Source organism: Doryrhamphus excisus, chromosome 6 (genome assembly GCF_030265055.1).
Source record: "Doryrhamphus excisus isolate RoL2022-K1 chromosome 6, RoL_Dexc_1.0, whole genome shotgun sequence".
Taxonomy (NCBI): domain Eukaryota; kingdom Metazoa; phylum Chordata; class Actinopteri; order Syngnathiformes; family Syngnathidae; genus Doryrhamphus; species Doryrhamphus excisus.
Window position 1 is genome coordinate 12,698,345 of NC_080471.1, and position 16,121 is coordinate 12,714,465.

At 38.4% G+C, this 16,121-nt stretch overlaps 4 protein-coding genes across 8 annotated transcripts in view; 3 read left to right on the plus strand and 1 right to left on the minus strand.

Annotated features, from left to right (window-relative positions):
• The window catches only part of LOC131131416 (leucine-rich repeat-containing protein 17-like), a 12,129-nt gene extending 10,662 nt beyond the window's left edge, over window positions 1-1,467 (plus strand). Inside the window, exons 9-10 of one of the 2 annotated variants that reach the window (XM_058076119.1) lie at window positions 601-742; window positions 809-1,467. In XM_058076119.1, coding sequence (XP_057932102.1) covers window positions 601-742; window positions 809-1,091 — 425 coding nt within the window. In that variant the 3' untranslated portion in view covers window positions 1,092-1,467. The remainder of the gene's footprint in view (window positions 1-600; window positions 743-808) is intronic. The other variant, XM_058076118.1, reaches the window with a different exon arrangement.
• fbxl13 (F-box and leucine-rich repeat protein 13) overlaps window positions 1-9,652 on the minus strand; it is a 25,340-nt gene extending 15,688 nt beyond the window's left edge. The window contains exons 1-9 of one of the 2 annotated variants that reach the window (XM_058076114.1): window positions 9,168-9,652; window positions 8,978-9,056; window positions 8,521-8,611; window positions 8,372-8,439; window positions 4,636-4,790; window positions 4,366-4,475; window positions 4,185-4,280; window positions 2,184-2,279; window positions 1,720-1,855 (exon numbers count right to left, since the gene is read on the minus strand). In XM_058076114.1, the coding sequence (XP_057932097.1) occupies window positions 1,720-1,855; window positions 2,184-2,279; window positions 4,185-4,280; window positions 4,366-4,475; window positions 4,636-4,790; window positions 8,372-8,439; window positions 8,521-8,541 (682 nt within the window). In that variant the 5' untranslated portion in view covers window positions 8,542-8,611; window positions 8,978-9,056; window positions 9,168-9,652. Of the gene's footprint in view, window positions 1-1,719; window positions 1,856-2,183; window positions 2,280-4,184; window positions 4,281-4,365; window positions 4,476-4,635; window positions 4,791-8,371; window positions 8,440-8,520; window positions 8,612-8,977; window positions 9,085-9,167 lie in introns of both variants that reach the window. The other variant, XM_058076113.1, reaches the window with a different exon arrangement.
• Window positions 5,883-8,656, plus strand: LOC131131415 (uncharacterized). 3 transcript variants are annotated; one of them, XM_058076117.1, is made up of 6 exons: window positions 5,897-6,085; window positions 6,169-6,218; window positions 6,288-7,349; window positions 7,517-7,881; window positions 8,193-8,235; window positions 8,566-8,656. In XM_058076117.1, the coding sequence occupies exons 1-4, from the start codon at window positions 6,069-6,071 to the stop codon at window positions 7,543-7,545; spliced, it is 1,158 nt and encodes a 385-aa protein (XP_057932100.1). In that variant the 5' UTR covers window positions 5,897-6,068; the 3' UTR covers window positions 7,546-7,881; window positions 8,193-8,235; window positions 8,566-8,656. The 3 variants fall into 3 exon arrangements, with proteins under 3 accessions (XP_057932099.1, XP_057932098.1, XP_057932100.1); XM_058076116.1 differs by having other exon boundaries at window positions 5,883-6,085; window positions 6,288-7,899; XM_058076115.1 differs by having other exon boundaries at window positions 5,883-6,085; window positions 6,288-7,881.
• armc10 (armadillo repeat containing 10) lies at window positions 9,469-16,117 on the plus strand. Its single transcript, XM_058076123.1, has 6 exons — window positions 9,469-10,682; window positions 10,834-10,979; window positions 11,048-11,182; window positions 11,257-11,433; window positions 11,524-11,595; window positions 13,600-16,117. The coding sequence occupies exons 1-6, from the start codon at window positions 10,418-10,420 to the stop codon at window positions 13,849-13,851; spliced, it is 1,047 nt and encodes a 348-aa protein (XP_057932106.1). The 5' UTR covers window positions 9,469-10,417; the 3' UTR covers window positions 13,852-16,117.
• Window positions 16,118-16,121: the final 4 nt, after the last annotated feature.

Below are 16,121 nucleotides of genomic sequence, written 5' to 3' on the forward strand. Positions count from 1 at the left end.
CAGGCTTTCTTTGAAGATGTGTAGCGAAGCCTGGTTTTCTTATTTTATTTTTTTAGGCTGTTTTCCTTGAAACGGTGGGCTTATACATGGGGCTGAGTCATCTTTTTAGGAGCATGTCATACATGGTATTATCACATACTACAGTATTAATTGGCCCTGTACCCTAGAAACCGCCCATGAATGATACGGGAAAAGGCTGAAATGATACTGTGCTCATAAACAGGCCCTAGTGACACACATTAATGTTGCAAAGTCATTAAAAAGTTGCTTTTGCCCAATAGGGGACATTTCGGTGTGTTGCTATAGCAACAGAGTCAATATTGCATTGACTGCTTTATGCAGAATGACAGAAAAATGTTAAAAAAAAGTGTTGTGTTTTTCTTTGGCTGGTAGACAAAAGGAGCAGCCAAAGGTTATATTTTGGGGGAGGGGGGGGTGCTTTACATCTGCTAGGAACTTCTGTTTCTCATTTTCCAGTTTTAGAGCTTGCACGTTACTTGATTGTCTCTCTTTTTAAATATGAGGGCGCTGAGAGGATTAGTCACTCTGCTTATATTGTAACTGGAAGGAGCTGCTTAAATATGCTGTGCACTTCTTCAGCGTCCCTGTTCGGGCTCTTACATCTTCAAGAGTTGGACCTGTCTGGAAACAGCCTCCATTTCATCCAGTATGGGGTTCTAGAGGACCTCTACTTCCTGTCCAAACTGAAGCTAGGGGGAAACCCTTGGGTGTGTGACTACAGGTGGGCTGCTCATTTGTCATATGTACTCTTCTAAGTCCACCATCACTCATCAAGCGCACTTTGCAGCATCCACTACATGGTATATTGGCTGCGTCTGCACCCGGGGGTGAAGCACACGGGCCTGCTGTGTCGTTCCCCTCTCGAACACACCGGCGAGAGCGTGGAGCAATACGTGCGCTCCTACAACAGAGAATGTCCCAGAAACAAGCAGGAGAGTCAGCGGGACGAAACCCAAGCGGACGCTCTGCTCTGGAGCACATCCCTGGAAGCGCAGGGAGAGTTGGAGGAGGAAGTCGAGCCCAGCCACTTGAGGCGGCCCCAGAAGTATCAGATTATTAGACTGTCTTGAGTCCAAAAGACGTCACCTCTGGCTTTGAATAGGTTTTGTTTACAACGTTCCACACTTCTATTTCCTTTCCATATTGTCAAATAGTCTGTATCAGATTAACAATCTACCTTTTGTGTGCAGTGTATTCTTATTTAGAATCCAAAAATATGGGAATGACCTAGACTATTTTCACCTTTTTCTATTGGGGAGAATTAAAAAAAATATATTTAAAATATTACAAAAGACTGTCAAAATATTGTTGCTTCATACAACTCACTGTATGAGAGAAGAATTTTACATTGTATATATCGTTATACAACATTAGCTTAATATTTTTGTGTTAAACTAAACACATTTTAATTATGAGGAAAATATTAAAGTCACTGTTTCACTTTTTATGCACAAGCAAATAGAATGTAATTAATTATTAATATTTTTGGTTATGTATTTAGCTGTGTAAGAGGGGGTCAAATATTAAACAGCTCTCTACTACAATAATAAACATATTGTTACATTAAACACCTCCTTCATATCTAATTATTAAGTTGATACAGTTCTTGTATTGGACCTCATTAGATTATAGGGGTGTTCCTAAAGTTATGGCCGCTAAGGCAAGGGGTTACATTACAATGATTTGAAATATACTTACTGATATTTCGCAAACTGGACCATTCTAAGGAGTTGCAGCCACGCAGGTTGAGATGGATAACAAATGGACGGAAATTCTGCATGACCTCACTCATGATGCTGTCCGTTATCCAGTCTTTGAACATTGACAAGTTGACCTAACAAAGCAGCCCATTCGGAATATATTAGAGTACATCGTCCAGTGTGTCACAAAAGTGAGCTCCATCCCTCAATTATCAGCAACCATCGTATGACCGTGTAACCGTGTATCTTCTTCACGGACAATACTATTAAAGTACCGCAACTCCCCAGTGCTGGTGGCACTCGTACAGTACTGCCGCAGACAATGACCCAAGTATCACCACCATGCTTGACTGGAGAAAAGACGACGTATATCTTCAACAATATTGTGGTGAAATAGCCACTGAAATGCGAGGGATGTACTTCCTTTTGTGAGATACTGTATCTAAATGTGCACAAACACACCTTACTCCAAAGACAGCTTGAGTAGATAAGACCCCTCCAACTGCAGCATACTTCAGCACAGCTCAGCAAGTCTCTTACTTCCAGATACTGGAAGATCTGGGGGAACAAAAACAAGTATTCTTTTAATATATTATTGCTAGAGATGACAGATATACTAACATGGTAACCAAAATAACAAATGTAACGCCCACTATGATACAGTGCAGTTTTACAACATGGCAAACAATCAATGAGTTAACATATTGTTGAATGAATAACTCTCAAAACTCTGTATTATTGTATACAGTACCGCAAACATGCTCTGGACCTAAATGGGCATTACTACTTACTACAAAGCTGGGAGTGTTTGCCTTCCACACATACAACACTTACAAATCCCAAACAGAACAAAACTTACGTTGCAAAAAAGTAAACCAAAGTCAAAATGACTGCATGCTCCCCTTTGCCAAAAAATGTGAAACCAAAACAAACAAGGGTTTCATTGTTACAGTTTGAGCTAAATAAGTACAAAAATAACACGCTCATAAATAAACCTATAAACCAAAAGCCCCTGATACTCGTAAGCTCACTGTGTGTGTGTGTGTGTGTGTGTGTGTGTGTGTTAGGGTTTACAAACCACAACTAAATAACTGACACCATGCCCAGGTTGAAGAATTGTACATATTGCAACATTTTTCACATCAAATCATTCTTATGAGACACCAGTCTCTATTTTCTATGCATTTAAAACATATAAAAACAGATAAAAAAGACAGCGCTAAGAATGCAAATAATGGGAAACATATTAATATAAAGAAAACTCTAATGAATGTTACATACTTTATTGCTCTCCTGAAAAGACAATGCCAAAACCTACTTAAGTATTACAAAGAATGCATTTAATAAAATTGTTCTTTATATGTATTAATTAAATACGAATTACTATATGTAATTTATAGAATTACTATATATTGTATTAATATGTAATCTAATAGATTGAACGTTTGTTTTTGTTTTTCATACAAAAAAACAAATAGAAAAACTAATAAAAGACAAAATATGAAATTAAAAAAAAACACTAGGGCTGCACGGCGGACGAGTGGTTAGCGTGCAGACCTCACAGCTAGGAGAACCAAGTTCAATCCCACCCTCGGCCATCTCTGTGTGGAGTTTGCATGTTCTCCCCGTGCATGCGTGGGTTTTCTCCGGGTACTCCGGTTTCCTCCCACATTCCAAAAACATGCTAGGTTAATTGGTGACTCCAAATTGTCCATAGGTATGAATGTGAGTGTGAATGGTTGTTTATATGTGCCCTGTGATTGGCTGGCCACCAGTCCAGGGTGCATACTTGCTCAAAATACTTGAGCATTGCAAAGGAAGCCACAACAAAGAGGCATGGGTTGCTGACCCCTGCACTACACCCACTAGAGAAGGTGTGTCCATAGTCCGGGGACCAATTGCAGCATACAACTCATTTTTATTGTGCACATTTTAAAAACTAAACAAAATCTCTCATTAGTACGTATGCTTTGTCAGCTAGAACACAAACCTGAGGTGTAGGCCTGTTCTTATTCATTCATTCATCAAATATTCATTCATTCATTTTCTACCGCTTTTTCCTCACGAGGGTCGCGGGGATGCTGGAGCCTATCCCAGCTGTCTCTGGGCACGAGGCGGGGTACACCCTGTACTGGTCGCCAGCCAATTACAGGGCACATATAGACAAACAACCATTCACACTCACATTCATACCTATGGACAATTTGGAGTCATCAATTAACCTAGCATGTTTTTGGAATGTGGGAGGAAACCGGAGAAAACCCACGCTTGGACGGGGAGAACATGCAAACTCCACACAGAGATAAATATATTTAACCATTTAAAATATTTTCACTTCAATTGGCATTTGTATTTTTAGCATGTATTTAAGGTAAAGAAAAAGCAAGGAATATCATATAAAGTTGCCCCAGAGTCCTTGGACTCTGGAGTTGTGTAAATGTATTTTGCTGTGAGAGCGTCAACCTTGAGTGAGATGCTTGTGGGCAGTGCAGAGAGCCAATCACATCCTTCTCCAATGATGCTTTGATGGCGCCCCAGCTCTGAATCTGTCTGCAGTTTCTGTAACACAACACACACACACATATAGCTGACACACTCTACACACACCTTTACATTCACTTACATTTTCCACATGCATTCATACCTTAAAGTAATCTTTGGTCCTCCTTGAGTCCCTTACGATACTTCTCCATGCGCCCACGATACGTTTAAGTATGCATGCTTCAAAAACACGTGTCAGCTTTTTGACTGCAACTGAAGACATCAAGAGAGGGTTGGAATAAAGAGCAACTTTGATGTGTAGAGGACAGAATGAGTCACAAAATAGGGAAGGGTGTCAGCAAAGGGCTTTCAGATTTGGACACGCTTCTTAGTTTTGTTTTGTTTTTTCTCTCGGAGAAATCCAGTGTCTTACCAGCCCGTGTCTCCTCCTTGAACTTGACCCAGTGTATCCACCCGGAGAAAACCGCCACCTCTTTTGATCTGTCGTAGTGTCTCGCTGCAACGTCCATCTTGTGAGCTAACTCGGACGCATCTGTCATGCTGACCATGGTGTAATTCTTCCAGCTCCTGTGCACCCCCACAGCCCATGCCAACGAACACAGCACATCAATAATTCATGCAAAACAGGGAACTTTCTTTTGGGTGGATCAACTTTCTGCTTTCAATTACAGCCCAGACAACGCATTAATATTTTAAGTAGACATTTATTCTTATGAGAAATAAAACATCCATCCATTTTCTATGCCGCTTATCCTCACTAGGGTCGTGGGTATGCTGGAGTCTATCCCAGCTGTCTATCCCAGCTGGTGGGCGAGAGGCGGGGTACACCCTGGACTGGTCGGCGGCCAAGAAATAAAACATATAAAACAAAAAGAATTGTCATGATTCATGAATTATTATTTTTCAACCTATGTTTTTGTTAAGATTTAGTTTATATATTTTTTCTATTATATTAATGTATTTCAAGCATTTAATATTTCTAAATTTACAATTTTATTTTTATTATTTAATACTATTAATCTGATTATAAATATTTATCTTAAGTTAGAAATTTAATAATTATATATCAATTTTAATATAATTGTAATTATTATACTACAATTATTTAATTTATTTCAATAAAAAATACCTTTATATATATTTAATATTTAATTTAATATTTATTTATCATTAAATTACACATCCATTGTAATTATTAGAATTACATATAACAATGTAACATATATGAATTAATATCATAAATATGTTATGTTTGCTATACTTTTACTTTATATATTAATACATACAGTATTTTTGTTTGTATTCAAAATTTTAGTGTCATTTCATGTGTCAATAACCATTTATCCTCATAAATTGCAAATAAAATTGGGATTATTATTGTTTATTTGAACAATTAAATACAAAATATAATAAAATATGTATAATCCATACATAAAAATCAAGAAAATACAAAAATATGGCGAAATACATCACATGAAACATGATATTTTTCCACAAGCCAAACATTTTAGAGCACTGAAAAGAACATTTAGTGAGACTGCAGCCAGGATGGACACGTTCCAGAGCTATTTTCAGCGGTTTTGTGCCATGGGTGACATTGAAGAAGGCATGACAATGCAGCATGGAGCGCTCTCTTTATGTCAACACTCCATCTTCTCTTTGGCCAACTAATGAGGCTTGACGTCCATACAGCACCAGCTGCCTACAATCAACTAATTGCAGACGCTGGAAAAGGCTCAATGGGAATTTGGGAATTTTTTTTTTGCTTGTGTTTGTTTTGAGGGAAGTCAAGGAAGAAGCTCTGCAGGTTTTAAACACTTTGCTGCTGCGGGAGGACTTATTGTGATGGATGTTCTGTTTGGGTAAATAAATGCACATTTTAGCCATGCTTAACAATAACTATTGTTTTGTTATTAATACGAATTAATATTGTTTTGACTTTTAGGGTTCTTTGCTTTATGGTGTCGACCTGCCTTTGTTTTTCTCCTCAAAGCGGTAAGAACCCTTTTGTCTTTTACCTTTTGTGTTGCTCCTTTGTGTTACTCTAAATGTGTGTGTTGTTAGGTTACAATGAAGCGCTTGGCCATTCTTTCAAGGATGATGACTCAAATAATAGCTATAGGAGACGACCTGATCCACAAACCTTCAGCCAGTTTGATTCTGGAGCATCTTTGGACGCAAACCAAGACTTTGCTGCTGCAAGACATGGAGTACAAGATAAGTGGCACCGGACAGAAGCAGGCAACAATAAGCAGGAGAACAACCAGCACGGTGATTCTGGCTTACAGCATCCATTAGACCTTCTAATGAAGGAGAACACCAAGGACACATCAGTAGAGGGCATCAGTTTTCCAGATATGAGCGATTTCAAGCGACTTATAGAAACAATGAAGAACTCCTTCTTGACTCCTGGACAAAACTTGGAGCATTTCCAGACAGCAAGGGGCCTTATTCTAAATGAACTTGTTTCTGCCTCTACTGAACATTCTAAAGAAGAGTCTGTCCATGATGATGATGATGATGATGATGATAAGGAGGAGGGTGAGGAGGAGGAGAATGATATCTGGAGTGGACCACAGAATGGACAAAGCCAAAAGGGTGTCAGCTTTCACGTGCCAAGTCAAGTACCTGATCCTGCTCTCTCCACAAGCGGAATCTCTCCCAGGATGAACAAAAATAGCGACCATAGTAGACATTACCCTGGGCAAAAACCTTACCCGTCTCGGTCGAAAAACCGCCAACTTCCCGCGAAAAACTCATTAAGCAGCACTGCAACATACCCTCCAGTCAAGCAAGTCAACCCTGCATTAAGTGAATCAGCCAATGGAAGTTCTATCAAGTTTCATAACAATCAAAAGACTCCATCTTACAGCAAAAGTCTTAACGTCAAACCCCCAAGAGGTCCTATAGCATCATGGGTCTACATGCCGGATGGAGAGTCCAAGCATAGAATGACAGCAGCAGCGCCGGTGACTGCCAAAGTGAAAGAATCTGGGGGCATAGAAGTCAACCCTGGGGTACGCCAACCTGTTGATTTCTCAGCAGAAAGACACACAGTGAAGATCCATGCAAAGGACAAGGCAGAGGACCTTCATAATGGACGGTTTAAAAGTGAGAAGACACATGGTGTGTTTAAACCTTCCATTTATGGTTCAAGCAATCATAAAGGTCTTGTCAGAGGTTATCAACCGCTTCTTGATGTGGAGAAACCAGATCCCCACAAGCATGTTTTGTATACTCTTAATCAAGAAACACAAAAACAGCTAAATAATATTCCAATTCCTATTTCTCAGGGGTTCTATTCAGTCCAGCAGGTCAGTAATGGCTATGAAACTTCTCCAACTGTTGGATCCAAAAAATTGTCCAGGAATTTTGACAAGCACAACACAACCCCTGGGTGGTATGCTGCACCGCAAAGACAAGGATCTACCAGAAATGGCGCTCAAGCAACCAAACGACATAAACTGAAACATCGTAACAGGATCTACCGACTGCCTATTCATCCAATGCCAACCGCATGGTTCCAAAAAAGACTTCCTGTTTACAGAGACCCAAAGAAGGCCTTAGCATTTAGGACGAAATATGTCCTCCAGTCCAGAAGCGGCTACATCAGGAGTAAACTATCTCAAACCAAAAGCCACTACACACCACACCAAAAGTGAGTTGTTTACAAAAGGTATGCAATTGTTGACATAAATATTCATGTTTGGCTTGGGTGCATGTTTTATAGTTTTATTTACGGGTACATTTATGGCAAAGGAGGAGGAAACAATTGAGTTTGCTAACAAAATGGCAACTGGACGTCAGCCACACAGACCGTTAAGCCTTTCATGGAATCCAATAATGCCTTGAAAAATGTAAAAATAAATGTTACATTAAAAATGCTAAACTTAATTTTTGTCAGTGTAACTGTGTACACTTTCTGACAAATGCTATTCACACAAATTGTGGTTTATTTTGTTTCTCTAGGTTTATGTTTTGATGGCAAGTCCCTGCTCTTCTCCCATGCTGGGTAAGATTACTATAAAAATATTTTGTTGGGAGAAAAAGAACTGTTTCTTTTATATTTCTATGTAAAAAGTGTGAAGAGGCTAATTCATACCTGCTGTGTAAATATTGATAAAAACCACAGTATACTGGACCCTTACCTGAAAGCAGCACTTGTTAATTTCCTCCTGTAATAGGAGTAGGCCTTCTCGTACCTATAAAACAAAGCCTAATAACAAGGGGGGTAAAAATATTAATCATGTTGATATGAGAAATACTACATTGAGGACTGAGTATAGGTGGAAATTACCATGAGGTCTTGGGAATCCATATAATCTGTTTCATCCAATTGCAGACCGGCCAACACAGACTGGTTCTCGTCATCGCTGAGAAACTTGTCCCTTAAAACACAAGAATAAAGCTGACTTTAATGGAGAGAAAATATATGTGGGTGTGTATGATCATCTTTATTAACTGTTCGATTGACCAATATTCAATTATAGGACAATCTCTTAATCTGATTATGTACATATTCCATACTTTTTGTCAGTAATATTAAATCTGGTAACTACAATGTTAAAAATGCTTCAATCTTTAATGCAGCTCCACATCACTGCAATCTACAACAGCCATATAGTACCTAATATAATACCTACTGTGCAGATGTACCTAATGAAGTGGCCAGTGAGTTGTTGAATTGTCCAAGCAGAAAGAGCGAAAGAAGGCCACCAAGTGATGGTTCAGGGTAAAATCACAGTAGAACTTACCAGTCCACATTCTGCAAGTTGTCATGTCCCTGAAAGGCGACCAGTGTGTTTTTCAGGAACTGTATAGGGTCCCTGGGATCTAACCGGCATGAAGCAATCAACAAGGCCTGTTGTAAGGAACGTCAAAACAGTCAACTGAATGACTTAGCATGGAAACTAATTATAACTTTTGTCCACTTTACTTATTTACCTTATATAGCTGCTGAAGCTCATACTCGGTCAAATTCCTCACTTCGAGTTGGGTTTGTTTTGCATTCATTTTTTTTGGAGGATCATTATATAAAAATGCAATTACATTAACATTAACTTAAAATAACACCGACAGGCTTTTTCCTTCAAGTTTTGTTGCGCTTCTCTTACTTTTTCACCACCTGTCGTTGTTTGCGTCATCTCCACTCTTTGAAATAGTTATTGTGTTAAGTTAAGTCTTCACCAATGAATTGCGTCAACTAATACGTCATCAGTAGTTGTCATTTTGTTGTGACGTCATCGAATGCGACGAGGCTGATGCTCGTGTACATTTGTCAGGAAGATCTTAAGCTGACGTTTGCAACAAATACGGGAAAATGTGTATTTTCAGTGTTCTGTTCGACATGTATTTACCGCTCATAAGTGTGCGTTTATTTATAGTCTTTGAAACAATTATATTGGGAAGCGTGTAACGTCTCAAGACGGGTGTTTTTTAATTTGGCCAACAGCTTTCATCAAAATTTCCTGACCACTTAGCTCAATTATTTATGACCTTTTATTATCACATTTTGTGTTATTTTATTATTTTTTTACAGGTTTGGCTTTTGGTTCCTGCTCCTAAAATACTTAATTGTTTGCTGTGAAATACGATGCAAAATACGACAACTAACAGCAAAAATGTTAATATTTAAATTGAAACACTAACCCCCGATGAATGAGTTAAATTTGTTATTAATGTATTAAAAAACGTTAATTTATTCATTCGTCTCGACATTCAACAGCGCTGGGAATCGCAATGCATTATGGGAGCAAAACACCATGAAGTGTCTCATAAAAAGCCCTCCGATGGAAACACGTCTTTGCAATGCATTTTCTTTTTACGATTGGAAATACGGCAACACTTCTGTGTGAAATTTAAACTATAAAACTAGATTTGTATCGATTATTAAAGCAGTAATTGTCCGTCGTCACTAACATTTGGTCGGCCAACTATTTTAACTATTTTCTGCTGCCCGGTGGGTAATCAGTGCAGCACTCGAACGACAACTTGTTTCATCATAACTTGTTAGAACATGATGGCCCTTTTCAAGCTAGTTTTGTGTGGATTTTGCTTTGTGATCACGTTAACAAGCCGCGTTGGTTAGCTAAAAGATCCACCTATTAATAACCGAGACATCCGGTGAATGAAGCTTAGCTAGCCAACTAGACGAGATTAGCCAAGTACAGTAAACAGACAGCAGCAGCAGCAGGATGGGCGACGGCAGTATTACGACTAAAATTGGCAGCATGAAGGCTTTAATCGGAATAGCAGCTGGAGCTGGGGCTTCTTATGGCATATACAAACTTCTAAGTGGGGGAGGTTTCAAGAGATACAAGAAAAGTATTATATGGGAAGGTGCTGCTTTGAAGGGCAGTCAGTCCAGTGAAGAGAGGCCTCGACCGGGCAGCCTTTTGGCCAAAGTATCTGGACTGGATGTCGTCTGTCCCAGAAGTGAAAGAACGGATGCTGCTTCGGGCAAGTGTGTTTTAGAACTTGAAACGGTTGCCATAGAAACACACATGTGGAGATTTACACTACAACACATCTCAGCGTAACACTGATCATGATAGTCTTGTGCAAGCGGTTTTTCTTAGTAGTACTTGAAACCAAACATTGTTTTGCACAGGTGACGTCATCCATCAGCCCGCTGGTAACCTGCAACCAGAACACCTGAAAATGCTACTGACATGTCTACAAACAAATACAAGTCCATCAGACAGGTGTCACCTCTTAATCACGTTAGGAAACGCTGCTGCCTTTACTGTGAATCAGGTACTGAGCCTAAAAAAAACTTAATGTTGCAAACATACAGTACCATGTTTACCCTCTATCCCCTGTAGAATATTATACGCGAATTTGGAGGGATTCCAGTGATAGGTGGCTTCCTCTCTGACCCTGCATCTGAAGTTAAAGTGCACGCTCTGAATGCGTTAAATAATCTGTGCATGAACATCCAAAACCAGGAGCAACTGAAGGTACACACCTATCTTCGACTGCACTAGTTTTTTTTCTGATACTGAACATGACAAACCACTCTCTGTCTTTGTAGTTTTATGTGCCACAAGTGCTGGAGTTGATTGAGATGTCTCCAGTGAACTCTGACCTCCAGCTCGGGGCTCTCAGGCTCCTAACAAACCTCTCGGTCACAGACAAACATCAATACTTACTCAAGGAGTCGGTGACCCTTTTACTCTCCCTACTTGTGGTGTGCAGTGAAACGTTACAGGTGAGCGCCTCCTTCTCTTGGTAAATGTTGTCATATGATGTTTTTTTTTAGCAATAAATGATTGAACAGTAAACATGGGCTTTGTTTCAGGTTCAGACATTAAAAGTACTGGTGAATTTGTCATCTAATCCAGACATGATGGATGATATAGTTCAGGCTCAGGTAAGCTGGTTTGGGGCATACTCCTAACTCCACACCATAAACTTGACTGTTTGGCTAGGTATTTTTCTTATATGAGCTTTTCTTATTTTATTTTTCTTATTTCTATTTATATTCGAATGGCATCTCCTGTTCACTTTTAATCTTTATCCCACTTTTGTTGTGTTTATTTTAAATCCTAATGCTATTTTTATTCTTATTTTTACTGTTTATTTTTAATTTTATGAATTGTACCCAGGGACCGCATGGTGTAGAAGTGGTTAGCATATTGGGCACATAGTCAGGAGATCGGGAACACCGGGGTTTTGATTCTCCACTTGGGCATCTCTGTGTGGAGTTTGCATGTTCTCCCTTTGCACGTGTAGGTTTTCTCAGGGTACTCCGGTTTCCTCCCACATTCCAAAAACATGCTAGGTTAATTGGTCCGTAGGTATGAATGTGAGTGTGAATGGTTGTTTGTCTAGATGAAATAAAATTGAAATAAAATTACTCAAAATGATCAAAAACTTAAAACCCACAGCAGATTGCTCACCTGCTATTACATTAATTTGCGTAATAAATGCTTCTAATTTAATTCACAGTTGCAACTTTGTTCAAACGACTAAGAAAACAAACATAATTTGAAATAATCCACTAAGTCATAAAAATTGCAATAATACAGCACAATAGAACGTGTCATGTAATTAATACAATCGCCCCCCCTTACAAGTAATTTTTGACAGTGGTAATTTTGTGCAAAATAAATAATCATAATGACCCAAAGAAACTGTAAATATTCCACAAAGTCAGTTATATTGCAGTAAGGCATGAAAAGAGAAGTGATGGGACAAGTAAACGGGGCATGACATGAATGTTGAGTGTTAAGACAGGCCTTTGAGGGGGAAGTACACCAAAGTCCAACATTGCCTCGTTTGAGCACAATCTTAAATAAACAACAAGTTGTTAAACAGCGACCTCAGTTTGTGATTACGTTACACTTATATATCATTTTGAGAAGCAAAAATGTTGAGAAAATGAGGCCAGTGTATTTTAGGATAGCTCCCACTAGGGGGCAGGAGAGTCAAAGAGCTGTCATACTCCCTGCAGAAAATCATACTACCTTCTTGTTAAAAAATACTGCAATATGCCTTCTCCAGTGTTCATTATTCCTCTCACGTAAATTATAACTATTTAAATAATCACAACTACCCAGACCAACCTTTACACATTTGCTTTTGTGGGTGTAACATGTAACCTTTTAAACACTTATATTCTGTACTGTAAGGTAATCTATATGTTTAAAGGGGACCTATTTGTCTTTTTCCACTTTTTTGAGCTATACATTTAGTTAGAGTGTGGTTTTCACATGTTAAATGATGCCAAGTGTCAGATAATGAGGTTTGCACATTTGGAAATGGCCGTCTGGCCCTGAATGCTTAGAGATTCAGAGATTTTTTCTAACACTGGCTTGCTGTGACATCACAAAAAAACGGGCTCCCTTATATGAGCATGCCCTGTAAGCCAGATGCACTCTAGGACTGCCCTCCAAACAGCTCTGCTTCGCTCTGATTATGGTTATTAGCTGTGGCTCCCAGGAAATATTTATACGAGGCAAGCTCAGGCAGAAGTGGTTGGAGTTGGAATTGGCGTGTTCGGAGGCGGGCTGTGGATGGAATTAATTAAAACAGACCGTTTTGTGGTTCTTAGCTGTGGCACCCAGGAAATATTTATACGAGGCAAGCTCAGTCAGAAGTGGTTGGAGTTGGAGTTAGCGTGTTCGGAGGCTGGCTGTGGGTGGAATTAATTAAAACAGACCGTTTTGGAAATTCAAGGAAATATAGCTGGAATAGGTGTAGAATCTGGAATATCTAGAAAGTGTTTAACCTGTGCAGGCTATCATGCGTAGCTGCTCTATAGGAGTCCATAACTCAATACAAAGGGCTGGAAAATGAGAATAAATAGTCCCCTTTATTAAGTGCGTCCTCCTCCTCCTTACTTTGGTTTCGTTGCTGTGTACTTTGTCCACAGGCACCGGCTTCTGTCATGCTGCTGTTTGACGTGCAAACAGCCTCAGAGGTGCTTCTGCGGCTGTTGACGTTCACTGGGAACTTAAAGGCCTGGAGGCCGTCTTCGCAGGTGGCTGAAGAGCTGAGGCGGAAGCAGGACTGCCTCTTTCGGGTCATGTTGGATGAGACGTCGCAGCTCCACGGCCGACTGGTTCAGCTGCTGTCACACCCCGACAGAGAGGTTCAAGCACAGGTGGCCCGTATATTGACATAGACCTTCCTAGTAATGTTTTTTTTACTATGCGTTGCCAAAGTCATCAACCTAACATCTTTGCAATGAAATGAGAAGAAGCGTTATATTACAAACTTTACAGTATAAACCAGCAGTCCCCTGCCACTTGGTCTTGGTTTACACTTTCCACTATTAATTGGTCAGAAAATATTGAATCCTTTTCACAGCATAATTTCATTTTTTACTGCAAAGATCCACAGTGTCCTTTATTTAAGAATTTTATCAGAACATCCATTTTCTAAAGAAGGATGAAGGAAGGATGAGGCAGGACCCCTCATATTGTTGCGGACAAAGGAGTACTATATTAGGGCCATATTGGAAGAGAAATAGTACAATTCAGAGGGAAAAAGACATAATATGAGAAATATGAGAATAAAATCATGTTAAAAGTAGCTGTAATAATCCAACAATAAAGTCATCTCTTTCAGTCTTTCTGGAGACCAGACAAATATTCTTAATTAGGGATGCTCGATATCAGCATAAAAATGCCATATCGGTTGATATCGGTATTGATATTTTAAAAATGCTGTATACAACGCATACGTGTTCATTCCACCACAGGAGATATGTCATGTTACACATATTGAGATCAGTATCAGCTGATATTAGATTCGGAAATTGACAGTTGGACAATATCAGCATATTAAAAAAAAGCCAATATCTATTCTTAATACTAACATTGAATATTACTCTATACATTACTATATATTGATATAATAAGAACACTTCATTTTACATTATGGTGTTTAACACTGATAAGATCCCTAATAATTCTCATCTTAAAGCAGTCATACATTTATAATTGAAATATTATGACTTACCGTAAAATAATATTTTTCCCACAAGGTTTTTTTCCCCCCTTTATTTTATCTTTATTTGTATAATATTGCAAGCTTTTTTTCTATTATTTAAAGTCATGAAATAGATATTTAATATATAATGAGATGTTTTTTTCTTAAAATTTTATCGCTTTAATCTGCAAACATTTGAAGTATTTTTATGTATTATAAGTTATATATATAATATACTGTATAATAATTGAATCAAGTAAAATTTGATGTTGCTTTAATTATTATGCCGTTATTGTGGAATTGAAAATTACAAGCTTTTTTTCATGTTATTACAACTCAAGTAAGGATTGTAAGTAAAACTTTAATATAGTCTGTAATATTACAACTTGATGAGATTTTTTTTTTACACATAGCTGTGTTCTTATGTAATATTAGGGTTGGAACTCCATACTAATACTAATTTATTCTTGTCATATTTTGACTTTTTTCTTTTCAATATGGCCCCAATGATGTTCCAAAAGCAAGTTTTTATACTGTTTATGCTACAAGCCTCAAGTCCACCAAGAAAGTGATGCGTTGTAGTTCCATGCGTAGTTCCATTATTCCTACTACCTGCCTGTCTAGCACCAAGAAAAGACAGCTGAGATAGTTTGGGATTTGTGTAAGCACACCAGCACCACCTGGAAGGTCATTTAAAGGTGAAGCTGGTCAATCAAGACCAGCAGATTCTCCTGGGAAGACACAAAGAACATGTTGGGACTGTGAGAGGCATACAGCGTGAATCACATGCAGTGGTAAACACGGTCCTATGTTTTCAACCAATATGTTTTAAACAGGATTCCAGGAACATTTGGTGGATTACAATAATGACTGAATGTTAACTACAAGTCTCATTATGTACTTACTTTAACGCGCCAGATTGTAACGTGAGATAAGATCCACACACTTTAGAGCGGTGGACCCATCTGCTAGCCTGGGATAGAGTAATAAGACGTGCACCTTTATCATTTAAAATATCTCAGGCAATAATGTTTACCAGAGTATCTGGAGGTTGATTCTCACAATTATTTCATCTTATTTATTTATGATGCAGAAGCTTTGTTTTATTTTTATTTTTTGCTTAAATATTTATATATAGGGCCAGTATGTTTTGCATATTTAATTCAGTGAATGCACAACATTGGCAAGTTTTATGTTTAAATTAGGATTTTTTTTTCTGTAAAATAGTCCAATAAATGCATTACAGGTCACTTATCTTTGTTCATTCACTATATGTTCGAAACTAATCACATCAAACAATCTCTATTATTCATAAGTATTAATTTATGGATGCATTTTTGCAAGGATTGCCATGATATTGCACCCTAATGGTTCATGCATATTTACCAGTACATTAGGGAAAACTAGGAATTTAATGATACAATACAAGAGTTGTTAATAAAATCGGACCAGCTGTATATA